The 20209-nt window shown below is 35.3% G+C and overlaps 1 protein-coding gene across 4 annotated transcripts in view; it reads left to right on the plus strand.

The window, feature by feature from the left end:
- The window catches only part of PTPN4 (protein tyrosine phosphatase non-receptor type 4), a 174205-nt gene that overhangs the window by 46409 nt on the left and 107587 nt on the right, over nt 1–20209 (plus strand). For 2 of the 4 annotated variants that reach the window (XM_016209806.2, XM_087819905.1), the window contains exons 3-5: nt 7486–7593; nt 19549–19591; nt 19669–19768. In XM_016209806.2, coding sequence (XP_016065292.2) covers nt 7486–7593; nt 19549–19591; nt 19669–19768 — 251 coding nt within the window. Of the gene's footprint in view, nt 1–7485; nt 7594–19548; nt 19592–19668; nt 19769–20209 lie in introns of those variants that run through there. The other 2 variants (XM_087819904.1, XM_016209809.2) reach the window with 2 other exon arrangements.

Below are 20209 nucleotides of genomic sequence, written 5' to 3' on the forward strand. Positions count from 1 at the left end.
TTTTCTCTTAGCTTCCACATAAGTGAAATCATATCTTACTTGTCTTTTTCTGACTGGCTTATTTTACTTAGCATAATACCCTCTAGATCCACCTACGCTGTAGCAAAAGGTAAGATTGCCTTCACTTTTTATGGCTGAGTAGTATTCCATTGTGTAACTATACCACAGCTTTTGTATCCACTCATCTGCTAATGCACACTTGGGCTGCTTCCAAATTTTGGCTATTGTAAATAATGCAGCAGTGAACATGGGGTGCATATATTCATTCAAATGTGTTTCAGCTTTCTTCAAATATATTTCCAAAAGTGGAATCGCTGGGTCATAAGGCAGTTTCATTTTTAATTTTTGGAGGAAACTAGTTTTCCACAGTGGCAGCACCAATCTGCATTCCCAACAACAGTGCACGAGGGTTCCCTTTCCTCCACATTCTCTACAACACTTGTTATTTGTTGATTTATTGATGGTAGCCATTCTTAAAGATGTGAGGTGATATCTCATTGTGGTTTTCATTTGCATTTCTCTAATGATTAGTGGCATTGAGCATCTTTCCATATGTCTGTTGGCCATCTGTATGTCCTTTTTGGAGAAGCATCTATTCAAGTCATTTGCCCTTATTTTAATTGAATTGTTTGTGTTCTTGGTGTTGAGTTTTATAAGTTCCTTATAAATTTTGGATATTAATCCCTTACGAGATGTATCATTGGCAAATACGTACTCCCATTCAGTGGGTTGTCTTTTCATTTTGTTGATGCAAAAGAGTTTTAGTTTGATGTAGTCCCATTTGTTTGTTTGTTTGTTTATTTATTTATTTTGTTTCCCTTGCCCAAGGAGCTATATCAGAAATAGAATCATAGAGTAATTGGGTAACATTCTCTGCTTTTCTAATCTTTGTCATAGTGTAGGTAAATTAGAGATTATGTGTCCTTTGAAGGTTGTTAGAATTTACAGATTTGGTAAAGCTTTCTATGTCTGGTGTCTTTTATGTGTGAGATTTTAAACTGCTTACTGTTGTTGTTTTTCATTTTTGTAGGTCTGTATGCTCTATCCATGGTTCTGTTTCCTTTTGTATTTATGTTGTTGTTAGTTTGCTTTTTTTGTTATTCATATCCAGTCTTCTCAGAGGTTTGTGTGTTGTTAATCTTTTTAATCCATCTATAAGTAATTTTGGAGTATGGTGAAGTTCTGATTTTGGTGAAGTTTTATTCTTTCCATGTAGATATACAGTTGGTTCCTTATAATCATATTGAAAAGACTTCCCCATCCCCACTGCTCTTCAGTACTGCTTCATTGTAAATAAAGTTTGTGTGGGTTTGTTTTCTGGGATTTTTCCTTCTACTATAATAATATCTTGGTCTATCTTTGCCAATCCACACTGTCTTAATTATTTTTATCTTTATGATAAATATTTTTTATTGGATAGAGCAAATCATTTTATATTTTTAATACTTTCAGTCATTTAAATTTATGGTCTCTATTGTTCTGTTATTTGAAGTTCTAAAGGGATGTAATTCAGCCATGCTGACTTGTGCTCTTGATTCTTCTTGTGTTTTATAATTTTGGATTGTGACCTTGTCTTCAGATAAGCGTTAACTCTAGGAATCATCTGTAGTCTGACTTAAGGATATTTTCCTTGAGAAATGTTTCTTTTTTACTCAGGACTAATATTTTATCATAATTTTTCACTTTTTGGGTTATACAGACAATAGCATAAAATCAAACTTTAGACCCATGCAAGGGCAATCCTTGTGGTTGTGAATTTTCAGGGGATACCTTTTTTTATCCAGATCTCGGATGAAAGCAGAAAATCTTCTTTGATCTCATCCTGAGCTGGTGGGAGGTCCCCCCAAAATCCACTAGTCTGCCTTTCACTAAGAATATTGCTGCTATCCAGGATCCAGGGTTTCAATGGGAAACTTTTAGTTTGATATCTCACTTGGCTGAGCCCATGCCCTACTTACTGTCTCACCTTTGTGGGATAAACCTATATGGCTTATTTTTCAACAAGCCTTTCCATGGCAGCCCTTGTACAGCTTATGTTAGTTCTTAAATTTTCTGTTTCTTCCTTTCTTCATGCTGATTTCTTTTCAGCTTACCTATGCAATTAAAAGAATGTTTATTACATTTTATCCAGCGTCTCTTGGGATTTTTGTTGCAGAGAGTTTTTAGGTTATCTAGTCTGCCGTATTGCTGGAGAGGGAAGTTGGTATTTTTAAATAGACTGTACAAAGAAATGTGTATTGTCAGCTTAAATAATTTCTCTTTCAGATGAGAAGACTAAATATAAATAGTCTTCCATTGTTAGCAATGACAAAATAGTTCTTTGAAGCAAAGTATCATGTAGTGTTTATAAATATGGACTCTTGAGCCAGATAATCTGGGATAGAATGTACTGGTGTGATCTTTTCAAACCTGTGTTTCCTCCCTGTTCCTCAGGTTTTTTTAATCTTTAAAGATTCTTAATCATACCTACCTCATAGGGTTATTATGATAATTAAATGTGTCAATACATGTACACTTATAACTGTGTCTAACATAGTAAGTGTTGGCTGTTTTTATTGTTGTTGTTAATTTTTGTTAGCTATAACTCTTACTTCTTGGGGCTCTTTCTCTCTCTCTCTCCTCCCTCCCTTCCACTCTCTCTAAAAATCAATGGAAAAATATCCTCAGGTGAGGATTAACAAAATAATAATAATAACACACTTGGCATAAGGAGCAATCAGGCAACTTGGCTAGTCTGAGCACCCTGCCTGGTTTTATACTTTTCCTCCTATAGGTTTCGAAGTTCCCCTGCCAGATATCTTGGGCAACAGACTAGATTTCAAGGTCCCCCTTTTACATTGATGTGGTTTTCCCCAGAATTTATGAGAACATCTGGCACTTTTATCTCGGCAAATCCCAAGACTGCTGACTTCTTTGTTCAGTGGGTGAGATAAAGTCTCCCTTTTTTATCTCCCCTTTCCCCTCTTCCTGCTCTAGCAGTGATCTATCCTGCCTAACAGTTGAAGATGAGAAACATATTCTAAATTGAATTGTCATTCTCTATAAGTAAATGCCTAATTCTTTTTAGAAAAACAATTGCTTTCAAGATTTTTTCTCTCCCAGCTGGGTGTGGCTCAGCAGGTGAGTGTCGACCTAGGATCCTGGGGATCGCTGTTCGATTCCCGGTCAGGGCACATGCCCGGGTTGCGGGCTCAATCCCATCGGGGGGGCATGCAGGAGACAGCTGATCAATGACAACTCTCTCTTCATTGATGTTTCAACTCTCTCTCTCCCTCTCCTTTCCTCTCTCTGAAATCAATAAAGATATATTTTTTTTAAAAAGATTTTTTTCTCTTTTTCTTTTGTTTTTAATAGTTTGATTATGATGTTTCTTGGAGTAGAGTTGTTTGGATTTATTTTGTTTGGACTTCACTTGGATTATTGAATCTGTGTTTTTGGTTTTTGTCAAATTTGTAAAATTTTCAACTAGTATTTTCTCAAATATTTTATCGTCCTGAAAAACTCTCTTCTCTTATAGGGATTCCAGTGACATTATTGCTAAATATCTATTTTCATTGTCCCACAGGTCTCTGAGGGTCTGGTCATTTTCTTTTTTTCCGTCAATTTTCTTTGTTTAGATTGGCCTACTGATCTGTCTTGAAATTCATGATTCTTTTCTTTATCATCTTCATTCTTCCCTTGAGTACATCCAGTCAGTTTTTATTTCTATTACTATATTTTTCAGTTACATAATTCCATTTGGTTCTTTTTTATCTTTTTATTTCATTGCAGAAACATTCTTTTTCAACTTTCCCTTTTTAAAACAGCATTCATAATGGCTCATTGAAACATTTTTATGATGACTGCTTCAAAATCCTTATCAGATAATTCAACAGCCAAGTCATGTCAGTGTCGATTGACATCTGTTTGTTGTTTCTTCTCACTCTTGTTGAGATTTTTCCTAGCTCTTTGTGTGATGAGTGATTTTAGGTAATATTCTGGATATTTGGGGCAATACGAGACTGAATAACATCCAGTCTTCTTTGTTGCAGGGAGTCACCCTGGTACTATACAGATCCTGGCCTGCTTTTGTAGGTTGTGGTTCTAATAACAATTTGGTTTCCAGAAACTTTGCTTTACTTTGTCAACTTCATGTGTGTTATCTAGAGACCTATCTGAAAACAGTACAGATATTACACACTGTAGTTGAGTTTTTAAACCTTTTCTTTTAAAATTTGGTCAGTTTCACATGTGATTCATTATGGGTATCTATCTAGGATTTTATTTCAAGGAAACCAAAAGGCTGAGAGAACTACATGTAAGAGCCAAAACTATAAAACTTTTAGAAGAAAATAAATGAGTAATTATTCATAACCTTGGATTTAGCACAAGCATTAAAAAAAAAAAAAAGTAAAGTGCTTCACAAAAATGAAAAAGTTTTGTGCATCTCAGTATGTGATCTGCAATGTGAAAAGAGAATCTATAAAAGGGGAGAAAATTTTTGCAAATCTTAAATTCGATAACTGTCTAGCATCCATAATATAAAAAGAACTCTTAGCCCTGGCCATTGTGGCTCAGTTGGTTGGAGCATTGTCCTGTACACCGAAAGGTTGCGGGTTCCATTCCTGGTCAGGGCACATACCTAGGGTATTGTGGGTTTGATCTCTGGCTCTTGTCAGGGTTTGTGTGGGAGGCAGCCAGTCGGCTGTTTCTCTCTCTCTCCACCCCCCTCCCTCTCTCCCTCCCTCTTCGCTCTCCTTTTACCCCCTCTCTAAAAACAATGAACACGTCCTTGGGTGAGGATTAGAAAAAAAGAGCTCTTAGAACTCAATAACAGAGACTATCAACCCAGTTTTTGAAGTGGGCAAAGGACTTGATTAGACATGTCTTCAGAGATATACAAACGGCCAACAAGTATGTGGGGAAAAAATGCTCAATATCATTAGTTATTACGGAAATGCAAATAAAAACCACAGTGAAGTACCACTTCATGCCCACTAGAAAATAAAATGTTGGCAAGGATGTGGAGAAATTGAAACCCTCATGCATTGCTGATGAGAATATAAAATGGGCCCTCGCTGGCATGGCTCAGTTGGCTGAGCATCATCCCATGCACTGAGAGGTCCCCTGTCAGGGCACATGCCCAGGTTTCAGGTTTGATCCCCAGTGTGGGGTGTGGAGGGCATGCAGGAGGCAGCCGACTGATGTTTCTCTCTTTCATCGATGTTTCCCTCTCCCTTTCTATCTCTCTAAAATCAATAAAATTGTTTAAAAATGGGTACAACTGCTGTTAAAACACATTGTTATAAAATTGCAAAAGGAGTTTAAAATTTAAACAGAATTTTCATATGGTCCATCAACATCACTTCTACGTGTATATCCAAAAGAACTGAAAGCAGATACTCAGATGCCTACCTGTACAACAGTCTTTATGGTAGCATTATTCATAGTACCAAAAAGGTGGAAACAATCCAAATGTCCAACAACCGGTGAACAAATTGTGATATAGGTATATAGATAGAATATTATTTAACCATAAAAAGGAAATTGTGGATATATGGTACAACATGGATGAATCTTGAAAACATCATGCTAAGTAGAAGAAGCCAGACACAAAAGGTCACACATTGTTTGATTCCATTTATATGAAATACCTAGAATAGGTATACAGACAGTACATTAGTGGTTGCCAGGGCCTGGGGGGAGAGAGAAGGGATGCTGTTTATTAGGTATGGTATTTTTTTGGTGTGATGAAATTATTTTGGAACTAGATAGGCATGATGGTTGTACAATATTGTGAATGTACTAAATGCCACTGAATTGCACACTTTAAAATGGTTAGTTTTATATTATATGAATTTTAACCTCTATAAAAAGAAATGGAAAGAATACTCATGGAATTCCCTAGCCAAGCTGCCACCTTTTTTTCACCTTTTAGAGTTTTTTATCATTATTTTTTTAAGTTTCACTTGCTGGAAGTATAGCGAGAAGTAGGCCTACTCCATCTTGTCCCTAGAAGAGTATATTAGACTTATCTTAATAGCATTTTTAAAAGGTTACTGCTTGATCTCCATCCTGGATCAATTTAATGAGAATGGGAGAGGGGTAGGGGGTGGAGAGTTGCATCAATATGAAAAATATTCACAGATTATTTGAATGGGAACCACCATTGTGGAGTATTGTTTGAAGGTTTGCAAAAGCTATTTGACTCAGTCTGGCCAGTAAGACATGAAGGGGAAGCTCTTTGTAAGGTAACCTTACAAGGAAGGTTATTCTTTTAAACATTGCCATGTATAGGTATGAACTTTGAAATTGCCGTGATCGTCTTGCTTTCAAGCCTACAAATGCAACCAACATCAGGAATGCAGATTAGAGAGATGGAAAGAAACCTTATACTTGATTACCTCTCTCATCTGCTAAATTAGCCAGCTCTGGATTCTGTTGTACCTCTGTATTTTTCCATTATGTGAAAAAAATATTTCAGCTCTGAGATTTGATTCTAACTTGTATTTGGAAGCTACCAAACTGCTATAACTAATGACAGAAAAAAATAGTGTTAAAATATACCTCTGCTTACGAACATGTTTTTTTCTAATATTTGTCGTATATAAATGATACTTCAGTGAACATATTGGCATGTATAGCTATTTCCCCCAACATTGGATTTTATTTTTCACTCAGGTTAGGATGCTAGAAGTAGTCAGTATTGTTATTGTTCTTGTTTAATATTTCCAAATTGCCTTCCCAGTAGAGTGTATCTATATCTACAATACGAGCAGCAATAAGTATTTTTTTGATAGTCTTTGAGTTTTATTTTTTGGATTGTTGTCATTATAGTTTTCAATTTTCATTTCTTTTATTACTGAACATGTTTATCATTTCTTCATGCATTTATTTAGTTTTTCAGAGAATTATCTAGCCGTGCCCCTTTATCACAACTTCCTAACTATGGGATTTAGGGAAGTTACTAAAACAGTAGAATAATAAACAATGTCTACCTGATAGAATTGGTTATGAAGTTAAAATGAGATATTTTTCTAAAGTTCTCTGGATACTTCTATAATTCTTTTATCAGTTTGCTACAAATAATTTTCACCATTTTTGTTTCCCTTTTTGTGGCATTATTTATTTTAGACACACAGATTTTAAGTTATAGTCAAATATGTCACTTTCTAGTCAATTTAAATGTAAGACAAATGATATATATATATGAGTTATTGGAGCAATAATATAAAATTACAAAAATACCATACTACCCTGAAAGCAGAAGGCATTTACAATCAAAGGTTTCCTTTTATCTTTGTATTTATTATGTTGTCTTTGAAGTAGTTTGCCTGAAGTTAGACAGTTTTTTAAATACACTGTAATGTGTGAAGTCTTCATTCTCAGCAGTCATTGGTTGGGAACAGTTACCAGTTTAATAGAAGAGGAGAAAATTCCAAGAGGTTAAAAATCTGAACGTGTGTATAGCCTATTAGTGTTGATTTCCTTTTATTTTTCTTCTAGAAACATGATCAGGGGCAAGTTCTTTTGGATATAGTCTTCAAACATCTTGATTTGACTGAGCGTGACTATTTTGGTTTACAGTTGGCCGATGATTCCACAGATAACCCAGTAAGTTTAAGCTGTTGTTCTTCATTTTCATTTTAGTTTTTCTCTTTGTTCATAATATGAACTTCTTTCTGATTTATAATGTTCACTTTAGTGGAAGGAGACTTGACTTTGGCTGGTGAATGCAACACAATATACACATGATATATTATACAATTGTACACTTGAAACTTGTATAATTTTATTAACCAATGTCAGCCTAATACATTTAATAAAAATTTTTTTAAACTCAGAAACAAAGACAAAAATATTAATTTGATCATTAGAGGTAATTCTTTGCCTTTGTTCCTCATTTTCTTGATGTTTTAATCTGTAATGTTATTTCTTTAAGGTTTTTTTTTTTTTAAAATTATAAATTAGTCTGTATATGTAGTGCCAGTTTATTTATGTGACTCAAACATCAAAGAAGTAAATCTAATTCATGCTTCTAGACTTAGAGAAAATTGGCATAAAGATTAAAATATTAATTTAATATTTAAAAATATTGAAGTAAAATATCTTTAAATATTAATGTATCTTGACACTAATATAAATTAGCCTGCATTAAGATTAAATTAGTTTTTTGTGGCATTCATGGTAAGCTGTTTGTGTAAATTTTCTAAGTAGGAAGATTCAATGGAGACCCTCATAAATGAGGTAGAGATTAAATTTCAGAGCTCTGCAATTCTTGGCAATATTGTTTTTTAGACTGTTACTAATTCCTCAGTAATTGCAATCATGATTCTTTTTATTGGAAAGGTCACATCGCCCAGCCAGCATTGCTCAGCAGTTGAGCATCGACCTGTGACCCAGGAGATCACGATTTGATTCCTGGTCAGGGCACATGCTGGGTTGCGGGCTCAGTCCCCAGCAGGGGGAGTGCAGGAGGCGGCTGATCAATGACTCTCTCATCATTGATGTTTCTCTGTCTCTCTCTCCCTCTCCTTTCCTCTCTCTGAAATCAATAAGGACATACTTAAAATACATATACATATACATATATATACATATATACCTATATATATATATATATATATATATGTGAAAGATCACATCATAGAAATAGAAGATAGCATGTGATGAATAACAAAATGTTGAATTTTTTATAATTTTATATGGTTATACAGTGAGGTTTTTATAAAATAAAATGATATCCTTTTGACTAGTACAGGAGAATGACGATTTTGAAGGAAACCTTTTGTAGAGTTTTAAACAAATGGGAGGCTGCAAAATGATTCTCTGGATCAGGGCTTTAGAAATCAGTTTATAAGGCCATATTGGTAGAATGGCTAAATAAAATACAAATAACACGAGTAGGGCCTCTCTTGCGCACACGCTCTCTTTCTCTCTCTCTCTCTCTCTCTCTCTGTCAGAATCCTAGCTCCCTCAATAAATGGTTAGTAGGAAGTAAATATGAAATAGTAAATATTGCTTATTTTTGGCATAAGTTACTGATTTTTTAAAGTGAAAACTATGAGGATTGTATGGATAAAACAAATCAAGGGGCCAGCCAGTCTCAGTGGAAATAAATCCTTTTGTACTGAACTGAAATATAAACAAACCTTCCTCATCCTTTGATGCCTTTACCAGATGACTTGAGCTTTTCAAAGGGCCTAGAGGAATAGTGTTATTTCTCGATAAATAAATGCATGTGAAAATGGAAGTGAGTAGAAATGTCAGTAATGACAACTTTTCCCAGAAAGATAAATTGTAAGCCAGGCAAATATCTGAAAGGTGACTGCTAGACCTCACTATAAGCAACACTGAGGTTAAAAAAATAGATAATTCTTAGATTATCTTGCTGACAATCCCATGGGTCAGACCCTCTAGCTATAAGCCTGTCTTGAGATTGATTAGAGAAGTGACAAGACAACAAATGAAAAAGAGACCAGCTACTTACTACCATATTCACTGCCATGAATATGAAAAACCATCATTTTTGGTTTCCCTAGGAATGATGATTAACTGGGGGTGGGGGGAGGTGGTGAAGAAAAGTGGGTAAGTGCTAGAGATATTTAGGAGATAAAGTCAACAGAATTTTTGGTTTGATTAAGGTAGAGTAGATTCATAAGGGAAAAAGAGAAATTGGGGTTAATATCTCAGATTCTGGCCTTAGCTGGTTTTGCTCAGTGGTTAGAGTGTAGACCACAGACTGAAGGTCCTTGGTTTGATTCTGGTTAAGGGCACATACCTCTGTTGCAGGCTTTTTCCCTGGCCCCAGTCAGGGAGAGTACGGAGGCAAACAATAGGTGTGTGCCTCTCACATCGATGTTTCTATCTCCCTCCCTTCTACTCTCTCTAAAAGCAATGGAAAAAATATTCTCGGGCGAGGATTTAAAAAAAAAATCTCAGATTCTGTCTTTGGCAACTGGACAGGTCAAAGAACCATGCAAATAGTATTATTGGAATATAGAAATACTATTTATTTTGTATATTGTGTTTGTATTATGCAACCTTCCTAAATTCACTTTTTAATGCTAGTCATTTTTTGTAAATTCCACAGGATTTTCTACATACATTATCATGTAAACATAAGGAAAATTATATTTACTTTCAAAATTTAAACCAACTTTGTATTCCTGAGATAAATCCCAGGATTTCTATTTCTATTTGATTCTTTATTAACCTTATATCTTAAGAAAGACATTGCTAAATTCACTTATTACTTCTGGTATTTTTTAAAATTGATTCCTTAGGATTATCAATGTAAATCTTGTCATATGAGAATAGGGATTAGTTTCACTTTTTCCTTTGCAATCTGTATTCTTTTTTTCTATTATTTTTTCATTCCTTATTACATGGCTAAGACCACAATGACAATGATGAATAGAAGTGGTGGAAGCAGACTACCAAGCCTTGTTCCCTGTCTTAGGAGGAAAGTATTCATTGTTTCTTTAAGTCTGTTAACTGTAGGGTTTTTTAAAAAGCAGTGTAATTAAGGGATAACTTATATAGAATAAAATTCAACACCTATTCATAATGAAAACTCTCAAAGAACTTGGAAAAGAAATGGACATCTTCACTCTGATAAAAGGATATGACTCTACACTTACAGGTGCCTCAAGGAAATGTCAAGTAAAAGCACAACAAGATGTCAGTACACATCCACTAGAATAGTTAAAATTAAATAGTCTTACAATAACAGGTGATGGCAAGGATTGCTGGTAGGATTTTAAAAATGGCTTGGCAGTTCCTTGTAAAATTAAACATAGATTTACTATACACCACCCAGCAAACCCAATTTTAGGTTGTTATTCAAGAGAAATGAAAACATTTTATAAGAAATCTTTTTTAAAAGTATGTTTTTATTGATTTCGGAAAGAGGAAGGAAGAGGGAAAGAGAGATAGAAACATCAATAATGAGAAAGTCATTGATCAGTTGCCTCCTGCACGCCCCCTAATGGGGATGAGCCTGCAACCTAGGCATGTGCCCTGACTGGGAATCAAACTGGCAACCCTTCAGTGCACTGACAATGCCCAACCAACTGAGCCACATCGGCCACAAATGATCATAGCAGCTTTATTTATAATAGCCCAAACCTGAATCCATCTTAACATCCATCAGTAAACAAATGACTGAAAAATAATTGTATTTTTATAATGTGAACCCCTATATTCTGTACTCTGTTATTTCATTTATATTAAATTGTAGAACAAACAGAACTGATACATAGTTAATGAGAAGTAAAAATGCACTCTCAGTTGTTGCTTTAGTGTTTTGTATAAAATCATGAAAACTATTTCTTTGATATCTATATTCTTTAATGTTGTAACAGGAAGTTTACATGTAGAGCTTTTGAGGCTTTGAATATAATCCATTATTTAAATGTTTCTTGCTTTTTTATTATTGACTCAAAATAATATCCTTATTGTAAAGTCCTTTTTATTTTCCTTTGTTTCCCCTTAAGATGAATTCTTTACACAATTATAAAGTATTCTTTATTTATAACTCTACTACTCCAAACATTATTTTGAAATATTTCAAATATATAGAACATCATAGAAAATTTAAAGAAAAAGACACAAAAAACCCAACCCAGCTCAAGAAATAGAACATTGTGTGCAAGATGGCAAACTAGGAAGGTCCATCCCTCATTCCCCCACAGAAACATCAGAAAACAACTACAGACTGATCAAAGTAACCATAGAGAAGCTCTGGAGACCAGTAAGAGATTTTCAACAACTAAGCAAATAATTATTTTTGTGGTGTTTGATTGCACTTGCCCTTCCCCTTCCCCAGTGTGCACATTATGGCCAGGAGGGAAGCAGCCTAATTTTTTATTCCCTCTCTTGAGACAGCAGAAGCAGGGTGAAAGTTGTTTGCAATATTCTGCTGTATCTGTTGGCTGCCCAAGGGATCGCTTTTGTTCTTATGTGACTTGGAGAGTACACAGGGAAGAGCAGCATAGTTTGAATCTCAGACTGGAAGCCACAAAAGGCAATGGCAGTTGCTGCAGCACATGAAAACTGCAGGGAGGACTGCATAGCCATGGACAAGAGACTAGTTAGAGAAATATATCTGAATATCTATGAATACCCAAGAAGTAGCTGAAGTGAGACTCTGGGAACTTAGACATTTAAAACCAGACAGGGGAAAATAGAGGGTTAAAAAAAACACACACAGAGAGGTGCAGACAGAACAAATGCTAGAAAAGACCTGAGATGAACTTAAGCCTTTGTGCTGGGCTGATTAAAACCTAGGGGCTCACTAAATTAGTGAAGGTGTTCCCCACTGATGTGCAAAGATTTTGAGAGTTGGTTGTTTATTCAATGTCCAGTTTTCAACAAAAGATCACTGGAAGTACAAAGGAACAGAGAAAGGTTGCCCATTCAAAGGAACAAATTACACCTCTAGAAAGAGCCCCTGAAGAAACCTATACATCGGACTTACCAGATAGAGATTTTAAAACAACTGTCTTAAATATATTTAAAGAGCTGAAGTAAAATATGGACAAAGAAATAAAGGAGCCCTGGCCGGTGTGGCTCACTGGTTAGAGCACCGGCCCTCATACAAAAGGGTCGTGGGTTCAATTTCTGGCCAAGGGCACATCCCTGGGTTGCAGGTTTGATTCCCAGCCCCAGTTGGGGCGTGTGCAGGAGACAACCAATCAATATGTGTCTCACATCAATGTTTCTCTCTCTTCTCCCCCCAACCCCTCAAAAAGAAAAAATGGAAAAAATATCCTCAGGTGAGGCTTATCAAAACGAAAAAAGAAGAAATAAAGGAAATCAGGAAAACTATTTCTGGACAAAATGAAAATATAAAGAAAGAGATAGTAATTATAAAAAATAAAAAAAGTAATCTGGAGCTGAAAATGGCCATAACTTAACTGAAAAATTCCCTAGAGGAGTTCAGCAGCAGACTTGAACAGACAGAAAGAATCGGCAGATTTTTAGAAAGGTGCTTAAAAATTATTAAGTATAAAGGGGCAAAAAGAATGAAAAAAGTAAACAGAGCCTAAGGGACTAATGTGGCAGCATAAGAAGACCAACATATGCATTATGGAAGTCCCAGAAAGAGGGTAGAGTGAGAAAGAGGCAGAGAGATTATTTGAAGAAATAATGGGCAAAAATTTTCTCAAGTTTGAGGAAAACTGTGGATGTACAAATACAAGAATCCCACCAACCTGCATGAAGGATAAACCCAAAGAGAGGCACATTATTAAACTGTTGGAAGTTAAAGGTAGAATCATGAAAGCAGCAAGACAAAAGCAAATCATTGCAATAAAGGGATACCCAGTAAGATGTTCAACAGATTTTTCAGCAGAAACCTTGCAGGGCAAAAGGTAGTTGGATGCTATGTTTAAAATGCTGAAAGAAAAAAAAACAAAACCTGTCATCCAAGAATTCTGTACACTCACGCTCTTTTTAACCACAGGCATATGTTCTTAAAACATGTTATTAGGCAATTTCTTCATTGTGTGAACATCAGAGTTTGTTTACAGAAACCTAGATGATATAGTCTACAGCCTACTACACACCTAGGCTATATGGTACAGCCTATTGTTCCTAGGCTACCAGCCTCTAAAGCATGCTGCTGCTCTACAAAAATGCAGTGAAGAGATGCTGTAAACACAAGATGTATGAAGCTGCTGCTGGTGTAACATGGCATACTGTTTTACAGTAAACTTTTATTATAAGTAGAAAGAGTACACTCTAAAATACCAATAAAAAGTATAGTGCAGTATAATAAATACATTCTCATTTATTATCAAGTATTTGTGCTGTACATAATTGTAAATCAACAGATGACAAATGCTGGCATGGATGTGGAGAAAAGGGAACCCTAGTACACTGCTGGTGGGAATGCAGACTGGTGCAGCCACTATGGAAAATAGTATGGAGTTTCCTCAAAAAAATTAAGTATGGAACTTCCATTTGACCCATTGATCCCACTTCTAGGAATATATCCTAAGAAACCAGAAATGCCAGTCAGAAAGAACTTATATAACCCTTTGTTCATAGTAGTGCAATGAACAAACAAAATGAACCTAAAGAGGCCCACAGCAAGACACATCATAATTAAAATGCCAGAGCTTAAAGACAGAGAGAACCTTAAAAGCAGCAAGAGAAAAGCAGTTAGTTACCTACAAGGGAGCTCCCATAAGACTGTCAGCTGATTTCTCAACAGAAACTGTGCAGGCCAGAGGGAGTGGCAAGAAATATTCAAAGTGATGAAAAGCAAGGACCTGCAAGGAAGATTACCCAGCAAGGCTATCATTTAGAATTGAAGGACAGATAGAACTTTCAGACAAGAAAAAGTTAAAGGAGTTCACACCCACCAAACCAGTGTAACAAGAAATGTTAAAGGGACTTCTTTAAGAAGAAGAAGGGGAAAAAAAGATAAAGATATGAATAACAAAGTGGCAATTAGTCCATACCTATCAGTAATTACATTAAATATAAATGGATTAAATTCTTCAGTCAAAGGATAAGGTGTCTGAATGGATAAGAAAACAAGACCCATATATTTGCTCTTACAGGAGACCAATACAGACTGAAAGTAAAAGGGTGGAAAAAGGTATTTAGGAAACTTTTAGAAGCTATTGTACCAATATTTTTATCAAACAAAATGACTTTAAAACAAAGTCTATAACAAGAGACAAAAAAGGACCTAGCAATTTTACTTCTGAGTATTTATCCAAAGAAACCCAAAACACTAATTGGAGAAGACATATTGCATCCCCATGTTCATTGCAACATTGTTTACTATTGCCATGATGTGGAAGCAGCCTAAGTGTCCATAAATGGATGAATGGATAAAGAGGAAGTGGTACATGTATACAGTGGAGTATTACTCAGCCATAAAAAGGTATGAAATCTTGCCATCTGAAGTAACATGAGTAGACATAGAGAGTATTTTGCTAAGTAAAATAGAGAAAAATGCCATGTGATTTCACTGATCAGAACCTGCCAGTCAGAGAAAGACAAATGCCATGTGATTTCACTAATATGTGGAATCTAAAAAATAAACTAACAAAAACACTCATAAGTACATAGAACATTTTGATGGTTGCCAGATGGGAGGGGGTTTGAAGGATGAGTGAGAAAGGGAAAGGGATTCAGATGTGCAAATTGCCAGTTATAAAAACAGTCACTAGGATATGAGGTACAGAACTGGGAATATAGTCAGTAATATTGTAATAACTATGTTTGGTGTCAGATGGGTGCGAGACTTGTGATCATTTCACAAGTTATATAAATGTCTAATCACTATGTTTTGCACCTGAAACTAATATGTCAACTGTAATTGAAAAGTTATTTAAAAATATAAAAATATACTAGATATAAATTATTTCTAATAAATCACATTTAAACTCATATTGCATTGCAAATAATTAAGAACTTTATCTCAGATATATCATAGTACAGGAAATTTTGGCATGGAAAATTATGCTATGTGACTAAATGCTATGTGAGGCAGTGATATCTCAATGTTCATTTGTATGTACAAGAAAAAAATTAGAGAGCTTGTAGTACTTATTTTCAAGATGTAACAAAGTTACTATAAGCAAGTTCACTTCTGGATATGTACCAAAGAGAACTGAAAACATGTCCACATACAAAAATTAGTACTGAGGTATTCATAGCATTATTCATAATAGCTAAAAAATGGAGCCCACACAAATATTCATCAACTAATGAATGGATGAACCAGAAGTGTATATTTATATAATGGAATATTATTCAGCAGTAAAAAGGAATGTCATATTACCTCATACCTGGTAGGAGGGCTATAATTAAAAAGACAAGAACACGTATTGATGAGGATGGAAAGAAATTGAAATCCTCATACATAGATGATAGGAATGTAAAAAGTTGCAGCCATTGTGAAAATAAATTTGGCAATACCTTCAAAATTTAAATATATTGTTACTATTTACCAAACAGTACTACTCCTGAGAGAACTGAAACGTGTTTACAGCCCTAGGAAGTTTGCTCATTGGTTAGAGCATTGGCCCGCAGACTGAAGGGCCCCAGGTTTGATTCCCGCCGAGGGTGTGTAACTCAGTTGCAGGCTCCACCCCAGTAGGGGCAAGAGCAGGAGGCAACCAAAAGATGTCTCTCTCACATCGATGTTTCTCTCTCCTTCCCTCCCCCTCCCTCCCTCCTTCCCTCCCTCTCTCGTTCTCTCCCTCTCCCCCCCTTCCACTTTCTCTGAAAAGCAATGGAAAAAATAACCTTGGATGAGGATGAAAAAACACACATATATTTACACAAAAACTTGTATGCAAATGTTCATAGCAGTATTATTATGAAGCCAAAAGATAGAAACAATGCTAGCTATAAAAGTGAAATGAAATACTGGTACAACGTGGATGAACTTTAAAAACCTTATACAGTTTATTGCCCCCTTATCTATGGTTTTTCTTTCCGAGTTTTCAGTTCCCTGCAGTCCTAAAATACTACATGGAAAATTGCGGAAATAAACAATTCATAAGTTTTAAGTTGCTCACCATTCTCAGTTGCATGATGAAATATTGTTCCATCTCACCCAGGACATGAATCATGCCTTTGTACAGCATATCCATGCTATATATACTATCCCGTTTGTCAGTAGTTTCTCGTGACTCGATTATTCAGGATCACCTGAAGCAGATGATCCTCCTCATATATCATCAGAAGGTCAGTAGTAGCCTAATTCTACCTCACAGTGCCTATGTCATTCACCTCACTTCATCTCAACATGTAGGCATTGTATTATCTCACATGATCACCAGAAGAAGGGTGAGTATTATACAATAAGATGTTTTGAGAGAGACCACATTCACATAACTTTCATTATAGTTTATTGTTATAATTGGTTTATTATTGTTATTTTCTTACTGTGCATCATTTATCAGTTAAACTTCATCATAGATATGTATAGGAAAGAACATAGTACATATAGGGTTCAGTATTATATGCAGACTCAGGCATCCAGTGCTGTCTTGGAACATATCCTCCATGGATTTAGGGAGGGGGCACTGTACTAAGTGAAAGAAGCCAGACAGAAAAGATCACCTATTGTATGATTTTACTCATATGAATGTCCAAAACAGGCAAATCTATAGAGACAATAAGTAGATTAGTACTTGCTAGAGGCTGTGGGTAGTGTGGTATTGGGACTGACTGCTAATAGAATGGAATTTCTTTTTGGGGTGATGCAAATATTCTGACATTTAGTGTTGATGATTGTACAACATAGTGAATATACTAAAGTATACTGAAGTATACTCTTTAAAATAGTGAATTTTATATTGTGTGAAATACATCAATTAAAATGCTGTATTAAAATACTGGGTTTATGGTGATAAGCATTTTATAGTTTGATAAATATTGCCAAGTTATCCTACATTGAGGTGGTATAATTTATATTCTCACAAGCTATGTATGAGTTCTGTTTTCTTCACATTCTTGCCATTGTGGTATGTCATTAAAAGTTTTAATTTTTGCCAATGTTGCTGTTGAAAAATGATAACCTAGTAGACTATTATATTTCTCTAATTATGATCAAGATTGAGTATCTTTTCATACACTGAAATGTCATTTATATTTCTGTAATTTTTCTGTTCTTATCTGTTGTCTGTTTTTCAATTAGTGTTTTTTTGTGTTTTTTTTTCTTATTGATTTGTAGAACTGCTTTATATGTTACCTTTTTTTCCATTTTGTTTTTCTTTTGGCATAATAGTGTGTTTTTTTCTGTGAGCACTATCTTTACTGTATAGTAGTGCTCATTCTAGCATTGCTTCATCTTCTTGTTTTAATCCAAGATCCTAAGTTCAATCTCAGTGATGAGGCCTCTTCAGTTTTCCAGTGCTTATCATTGTACTCGTAAGCGATGTCAGCTTAATACATCTATTTGTGTATGTGTTTGTATATCTGATATTAGAATATTTTGAAGGGAACACAATGAGGAAGGCAGTCTTTGGATACATTAATTGATCCCAGACTTTTATTTTAGACAAATATTAAAATGAAAATAATTTATGACTTTTTTCCCTAAAATGTGAAAAACTAAATCAGTAGATTAATGCATAGATGTGTGCCCTGGCTGGTGTGGCTCAGTTTATTGGAGCGTTGTCCTGTACACAAAAAGGTGGTGGCTTCCATTCCTGGTTGGGGCACATGCCCAGGTTTCGGGTTTGATCCCTAGTCGGGCCGCATGCAGGAAGCAGATGATCGATGTTCCTCTCTCCCGTCTTCTGTCTTTTTGATAGGGTGGTAAATGAAGACCTTTCTGAGGAGGTAGCATGTAGGCCGAGACACAGGTAATGAAAGGAGTCAGTCATGGGAAAGCTGGAGAAGGACATTCTATACATTAAGGAAACTTGGAATTGAAGGCCCTAAGATGGCATCTTTGAGTAGCAGAAAGGAGGCATTGTGGCTGGTGCTTAGTAAATTGAGGTAGAAGAGGTAAAGAGACAATGCTAAGGACTTTGGACCTTGCATTGAGAAATTATCAAGATACTAAGCAAAGGGATGATATTGTGTTTTAAGACAACTGTAGCTTCTAGGTGGAGGATGAAGGTGGTGGTAAGAAAAGAGCAGGGACAGTAATTACAGGGCTGTGGCCAGCGTCATGCCAGAAATGTGGATGGTGGCAGACTAGATGAAGACTTGTTAAATTCTAGGTGTGGTTTGAAGGTAGAATCAGCTGGACTTGATGTGTTGGATGTTAGGGATAATGGAAAGAAAAGATACATGGATTACTCCCAGCCTTTTGTTACTAAAATCTATGTACTCTTCATGGAGTCACGTGTGGGAGGAAGGATTATAAATAATGACACATAAGTTTATATTTGTGTAGTGCTTTGAAAATACCGCCACATTTATAACCTCATTTTGGTTTCTTTAATCTTTTAAATTGAAAGATGTTGGCAATTGAAATATTTTCTGAATTCACTTAGTTTTTTCTAAAATAGACCTTAACTGGCATTCAGAAGTGTTGGAGCTTACTTAAAATTCTCACACACAAAAAGCAGTCCTTTCCAAAACTATACATTATCCCTTACAAAGTTAATGGGGTTTTCTTTTTCTTGGGGGGGGGGGTTAGTTTATTTTTTAAGGAATAGGGTAGAAGTTACACAATTTTTCTTAAAAGTAGATTTTCATGGTGTATAGTTAAATTTTGTCTGAATGAGAGCATAAGGCCAAGCATATTTTTATATTAAATGTGCCAGACTTACATAATATAGTTAAATTAACAGAATTCACATTAGATTGCAGTGATTATTAAAGATTTTTACTTTTGGAATAATTAGATGTGAAATTAAAATCAAACTCTTAAAGCTACCACATACACATATTCAGTACTTTCTAGCATAATTTTGTTATATTTGATATGAAAATCTGTAAATTATTTTCTTCCTACCTAGGCCTAGGCCTTTTCAAAAATGTAGTTTTTAGCATTAATCTTCAAATGGAACAGATTTGCATGAATCAGGGAATTAGTTCCTCAAGGGAAAATGAAATCAGTTTTATTTATTTATTTTTCAGAGGTGGCTGGATCCAAACAAACCAATAAGGAAGCAGCTAAAGAGTGAGCATACATATTTACTTGGTGTTTTGCACGTACACTTTATGAAGATAAAGGGTTAATATAATCTGATTAATTAGAACTGCTTTTACTAATTCTAGGGGGATCTCCTTACAGTTTGAACTTTAGAGTCAAATTTTTTGTAAGTGACCCCAACAAGTTACAAGAAGAATACACAAGGTGAGTTTATGGAGCATGTTTTTCTTGAAAATATTGTCAAAACTATTTTGAAATTAATTAGGCAAAAATAGATTACCATGCTGTAATTCTGAGTTTACCAGCAGCACACAGAATAGGGCATAGATGTTTCAAGTAAACAGTTCACTTCCCTCTTGGATGACTGGGAGTGCCTTAGGAGTTTGGAACCCCAGGGCCACCTTATCTAGCCACAAGCAGCCTCCTGAGCTACATAAATATTAAAATTTTCTAGTGAAAAACTGGTTAAGCAGCATTGCTGTAACTAATTGAAGTAATCAGATGCTGCTACAATTTAAGTGGTGCTACATAGTGAGAATTGTGCCTGCCTTTTCCCCCCATGTAAAACCATATTCCATATACAGTTAACCCTTGAAAAACATGGAGGTTAGGGACATAGACCACCTTTACAGTAAAAATCTACAT

The sequence above is a fragment of the Miniopterus natalensis genome, chromosome 8 (assembly GCF_054644295.1).
Source record: "Miniopterus natalensis isolate mMinNat1 chromosome 8, mMinNat1.hap1, whole genome shotgun sequence".
Classification (NCBI taxonomy): Eukaryota; Metazoa; Chordata; class Mammalia; order Chiroptera; family Miniopteridae; genus Miniopterus; species Miniopterus natalensis.